Here is a 6,808-nt window from a genome sequence, read left to right as displayed (position 1 = left end):
GGGGGATCGACCCAGAAGAAAACCTGCTTCCATCGTGACACCTGTCTTCCCCGTTATATATACAGGTATCCCAATAGGAATGCAAAACGATGATGTAAGATAGCACGATAAGTATTCCAATGTCAGCAACGTAATTGTTTCTTTTTTTTTTTATTGCAAGAGAAAATTGTATAGTCGTTGCTCTATTCAGATAACTATACTATAATTATAAATTTGCGATTACGAGATATAGGATACCAATGTGGTCTTGTCTCATCTTTATGGTGTTTGGTGGTCGTGGAGAAATCGATGAGAGACGTCTGCAGCGGGTACCACGCCCAACGCGAGGGAGGGTAAAGATTCACCGGGACAAATCCCATGCAGAGACTCGCGGAATAGCTCGATATTGCCATTACGTATTGAAAATGACATACAATGTGCTCTCTAATCTTGATCTCTTATAAATGACTTAAGGCAGAATTATTCAACTTCGGAAGAAGCTCCATTTTTTTTTCTCCTCGACAGGGGAATTCTGAATTGGCCATCATCTTTGAATATAATCCAAGTATCCTAACGCGTAGCCTGAAAACGTGAAAATTTTAAAACAATTTCATTAAAAAATTTCTCTTCATTACCTCATAGTTTATTAAATAAAGCGACACACATGTGCAACATCTTTATAATATTAGACTCGATCGCAATTTCTTTGCGATTGAAAATAAAGTCATAATGCTTACTTAGCGTGCAGTTTTAATTTTTTTTTTCTTTTTTTCCTTTAAATTAATATAATGCTAAACAATAGGCGAAACGAGAGACTCGTTTCGTTTCCCCGCATTGCAAATCGTCGAGGAGAAATTGGCCGTGCTAAGAAAGTCACTGACTTGGTGGCTTGGTTTAATTGACCCGAGGCGACGAGGAGGTGTTTTCACGGCTTCAGAAATCAAGGCCACTGTACGCACACGTCTCACGAGGTTGAACGTGTAGCGCGTCGCGAGTATTTCTATCTTCTCTGCGAGCCGTTCTGGGAATAAATTGCAAACAAGGGGCCTTTTGGAGTCAAATCACTTCCCGCGATAAAATTAGTTTACTCTATAAGAATATATGGATAAATTCTTATTGTGCGATTTTCTTCACATCTATGTGGACGAGATAAAACGAGAGATGAAACTGCAAAAATCTCGTACACGTCAAATGATATATTTGATGGATATATATATATATATATATATATATATATATATATATATATATATATATATATATAATGATGTATTTTGGTTTATGTTTGCTTCTCGATATTTAAAAAAGAGAGATAACTAACATAAACAATATTTTAATTTTTTTATTAACATAAACTTTTTTTCGATAATCGGCATTGTTTCTCAATTTGAATAGTTTCAGTTTCTTGTTGTTACAGCCATCAAAGAACCAAGTTTTAACTTTATCATTTTTAGACATATACAATATAATACGTAAGAATTCTCGTAGTATCTATCTTTATCGCGGTCTGACGATAATAAAGTATCAAGAAAGGCGACATCTCTGGCTGATTTCAAATCCGAGATATAACAGTTTCCCCTTTCTGTGACAGGATACCATGCCAAGGCAATATCCTCCGGATGTTGGTATCCTTCGAGATAGAGTCTGAATAGATTTTTTTCTGCGATTCTCTTGTTCGTATTATACATGTGCTTAATACTTATATCTACTAGACAATAATTAGCCTCATCAAGACATTTTCGCGCAACGCGATGCAATTGGAGCGATTAGCTTGCTTAACGAGAAGTATATGTTCATCTTAAATTTATGTATCGAGTGCAACATGCATAACGACATCAAATATATGTAGGCTATGTGTTTATTAATATACTCATTTATTTATTAAAATGTCTGTATATATATATATATATATATATATATATATATATATATATATATATATATACAGACATTTTAATATATATATATATATATATATATATATATATATATATAAAATGTTCTCTCACTCCCACTCTCAGTTAAATATGTAAATATATATACTTTTGATATTTTTCTTTCAAATTTCATCGATGCTCTCGCATTGTCAATTGCCATCGGAGAAAAAGAAGAGTATATATAACATATACATATATGTATGTAACATATGTATATAACATATATATCACACATTTTTACATATAATTTAATTTGAAATGCGTGTAATTGTGGTGAACAGCTGCGATACTATTTTAATTAGTTTTCTTTCGTCGCGTACACGAAGAAATTACACGCTCGACGCTATCCAACACTAAAATACTCTATATCTAGCCAAATAAAGAGCCCGTTTCAATATCTCTCCATACGCGATTATGTGTGTCAGGCTTTCCGTCTGAATTGCTTTTTTGGACAAAATTGTTACGCTATAGGAAAATATTATAAAATGACGAATCGTAAAAGATAAATGTATTTATCAAAGCACACCACATTGTGCCGATTAAAATCATTTATTTTGAAAGATAGATACATAAGAAAAATATGTCAATTTTTGTAAAGCGCAATTTACATTCCTAATTCGATAAAGAGTGCAAATCTACTTTTCACTCCAAGTTCTCTCTAATACGAGATTATTCATTAGCGTGATTATAAATATGAGATTGCGACTAATATTTTATAATAAATGGAAAAAAATTTCGGACAACGCATTATATTATTCGCAAACATTAATAATGAATTGTAAACGTATAGAAGAGATGAATGAGGTGAGCGATATTCATTGCAACGCGAACGAATACTTGATGATATTACGTGAAGTAACGAATTATCGAGATAACGGAAATCCGATATATACTCGGCCTTCAATCAGCCGTATAACTTTATTTTTTATCTTTTACATGTTTTTAATCTTTTCCTAATAATTAATATTTAGAAAATAATTCATTATTTCCTAAATAAGATCACGCTAATAATTCAATGAATCATAGACACGTATACATATGGTAAAATATACATATATATTACTCAGTAAGTACACACATATGTTAGTAAAAAAATAAGAAATAGTAAACAACTATTTAGGAAGAGAGAGAGAGAGAGAGAGAGAGAAAGAAAGAGAAAAGAAAAAATATATATATTAAAAAATATAAAATATATATTTTTATAAAAAACACTAAACAGCCATGACATATGCCAGATTTTTACTTCTAGGGACTCTAGAGCATGCTAGATAAATATAAGAACCGACTATGAGTACTGTAAAAGCCGTATTGCACTATGGGTCATGCGCTCGATTAAGGTTGACGATTGCGGATTGACCAATCAAATTCAAATAACTTGCCGGTTGATTGGTCAATCTGCAAATGTCAACCGTAAGCCCGGATTTATAATAAGTGTAGTAAAGGCCATTGCACGTTAAAAATTTTTAGTCGTAATCGTAAGAAAATTGACCAATCACAATCAAACATTTTAAAACACAATAAGAATGTTTGAACTGTAATTGATTGATTTACTTACGGCTTTATGATTACGACTAAAATTTTTTGACGTGCAATGTCCTTAAGCTTCAAGTCTTAAGAAATTGATCAATCACATGTGAGGAAAATAATCACTTGTTAATAGGTAGTTTTCTTACAGCTTACTACAGAGAGATTGATCATGTAACTTTTTCCCTAAGACGGAAACGTGAAAAGTAAAAAATTTTACCATTAATTTCAATGGGAAAGGTTTACTATTGTAGATTCGGACTAATTCCACTCGCAACCATAGTGTAATACAGCCTTTATACTATAGGTTATAAGCTCGGTTGCGATTGGAGTTACGATTGATAGTTACGGATTGACCAATCCATTGGCAAGCTGTTTTGCTTTGATTGGTCAATCGTCAATCGTAATTCCAATTTCAATCAAGCCCGCAACCCATAGTATAATACAGCTTTTATTAGCGTTTTCGAATGAATGGGATAATTTAATCCGAATTAATTAATCACTATATTTTATTATAAAATCAAGTCTTTTATTGGCAGAGACAATTCAATGACATCATTAATCGCTCTCTCAGAGCGTAAGTAAATCAACCAGTTCAAACATTCTTATTATGTTTTAGAATGTTTGATTGTCATTGGTCAATTTTCTTAATGGCCTTATGATTACGACTAAAATTTTTTAACATGCAATGGCCTTTAGTGGTACATGTATATACAGAATAGGCGCCACTCTTAAGCGGGGAGCATAATTTAGCATTTTAGAGCAAGGAAATTGATTGGTTCATTTTCTTATGCATACATTTGTGGACCAATCAATTTCTTTATGTTTATGATAATGCGCTTATGCAAGAGTGTGTGCTCCCCGCTTTAAGGTCTTGCACGTTAAAAAATTTTAGTCGTAATCATAATGCCGTAAGAAAATTGATCAATCACAATCAAACACTCTAAACATAATAAGAATGTTTGAACTGTGATTGGTTGATTTACTTACGGCTTTACGATTACGATTAAAATTTTTTAACGTGCAATGGCCATTACCAATGACAATCTTGGTACATGTACCAAATAATCGCCAAAAATCATCAATTATTGGCTCAACAAAATTCGCGCATGCGCATTGCGTCAAGTATGCGAATTGTGGAAGCGAGAGGTTGATATACGTTTGCACCGTAATATTTTCACTAAGTCGCTTATTGGGAAGATACGTGACTAGCAATATAGTAGTATTACATATATGATAAAACGGAACGCAACCTAATTGGATCTGGATTGATTGGATTAACCCGTCAATTCGAAAACACGTCATTAGTTTTCTCTCAAGAAAGGTTCGGCATCTATGATTTTTTATGTCCATGATTGTATACATAGGTCATCAGCCATTAGGCACAAAAAATATCCACATCTGATCTGTATATTGTTGATCGACGACGAATTTGACGGTTGAACAATTTCGAAGAGGTTAGTTTCTGATTTGTGTCACATTTCAATTGGAATTTGGAATACAATGATCGACAGTCACTTTGTCGAATCAGCTGCGGATTACATCTCGTGACGCTAATCGAGACACACGCTTAATATATTGTAAGGATCGCAACAACAATTGCTGGTATAACATGTATCGATTAGGAAAATATCTTCGTTGAAAGTTCTGTAGAGATCAGGTTAGCGACGTAATCATGATACGGACAAACAGGTTTGTCTATGTCTTTACACTTACTTGTTTGATATATAAATTTTACAATTTTACATGCAAGAGTCATGTATAAAGTATACAATCTCTTTCAATTGGTAACGTTATAGTAATATTTTCGTCATTTTCTTTTTGGGCATGAATCTTTTAGGAAGAGAAATCGCAATATAGAGGAGGAATCTAGCGAATTTATGCCATTGAGCAAACGAATCAATAATCTTCATATCAATAGTTTATCCGGTTTGCGAGAGAACGTAATAGAGAGCAGAATGGAAAGCATGGAGACCGATTGGGAAAGTGGAAATTTTATGTCATCACCAAGCTGTTCTCAAAATTCATCACCTAGGGGCAGCTGTGGTTCTAGCCAAAGTAATTTTAACAATGATTACAGACCGGATCTAGATGCGACGGAAAATCCTTTTTATTATGAAAGCAATAAGTTGCTCTTTTCCTTATACATGGAACGTATGCAGCGGAGATTGGATCTGTATTGAATATGTGTGCGTCGCTGGCTTTATCCTGCCTGCAAAATATTTTCTTGACATTTAACTTGTTATTTTATTTGCCATATTTTTTTATGCCATATACTTGAAGAGTTTTCAATCTCTCGTTACATCAATCGTGTAGATATTAGCAAAATATATTAATTTATCGGCAAATAAATTAACAAAATTTTTGTATAAGTGTCGGCATTTTTTTCAATAGATATAGAATTCATTAATGTAATTATATAAAAATATTAGATTTTTAATTAGCGTATATAAAATTTACATCTAACCAGAACTATGAATTGTCTATGCAACAGAATTGAAAGTTTGATTATATAGTTTCTTTTAAATTATGCTAAATTATTACATGTCTTGATAAGATATTTACATCAAGATGCTCTCTTGACATTTGTAATGCAATATGCAGAATTTCTATGCATGAAATTTTGTAAAATTGTATAAAAGATTAAGATGATGGAGGTACGAATAAAAAATCACAGTAAATTCAATTGAAAATAATACACATATATGTATATATTTTGATATAGACATTGTACATATGCACAAGTAAATATTTGAGGATGCGATTTAAAGATTCAAAAGTACATTTCGGACACACATTTTTCATATAAGTGCGTGCATTTCAATCGAGAAGGATAGCAGCACATTCGAGATATCGACTCTCGACTTAACCTCGCTGGAGCATCCGCTAGGTGCGTAAAAGTCATAATTGTTCCGCGAACCGCGAACGTGCGAGCAATTGGGAGGGAGAAAATTGAGTGAACTGACAGGTGTTTCGATATTGTCCGGAGAGATATAATTCGGCGCGAGAATTTTGCGAATGCGCGTATGTATATATGGTATATGCGGGAATAAAAGTTCGATCACTTCAATCAAGTACGCGCAGGCGCTACGTTCTATCCTCGTGATCCTTCGCCTTCCCTCTTTCTCTCGCCCGTAATTCTACACGTAACCGCGCGCCGCCATAGTTAATATTTCAGCCGATATATAGAGAATATTAATAGCGCGCGCATTTCCGAGCGTCGTTTCGATCGAGAAAGAAATATATATATATATATATATATATATATATATATATATATATATATATAGAGAGAGAGAGAGAGGCTATTGGGATCGAGGATACATTGGTGGTGTTGAACATCTCGGAGGCGCCGAGTGTCAGTTCGC

The 6,808-nt window shown here is 33.3% G+C and overlaps 1 protein-coding gene across 1 annotated transcript; it reads left to right on the top strand.

Moving 5' to 3' along the window:
- The first annotated feature begins 4,672 nt into the window (after positions 1-4,672).
- LOC126857336 (uncharacterized) lies at positions 4,673-6,681 on the top strand. The gene is made up of 3 exons (XM_050606663.1): positions 4,673-4,897; positions 4,972-5,132; positions 5,281-6,681. The coding sequence occupies exons 2-3, from the start codon at positions 5,116-5,118 to the stop codon at positions 5,621-5,623; spliced, it is 360 nt and encodes a 119-aa protein (XP_050462620.1). The 5' UTR covers positions 4,673-4,897; positions 4,972-5,115; the 3' UTR covers positions 5,624-6,681.
- Positions 6,682-6,808: the final 127 nt, after the last annotated feature.

Source organism: Cataglyphis hispanica, chromosome 21 (assembly GCF_021464435.1).
Source record: "Cataglyphis hispanica isolate Lineage 1 chromosome 21, ULB_Chis1_1.0, whole genome shotgun sequence".
NCBI lineage: Eukaryota > Metazoa > Arthropoda > Insecta > Hymenoptera > Formicidae > Cataglyphis > Cataglyphis hispanica.
This window is presented reverse-complemented; position numbering and strand designations above follow the sequence as displayed.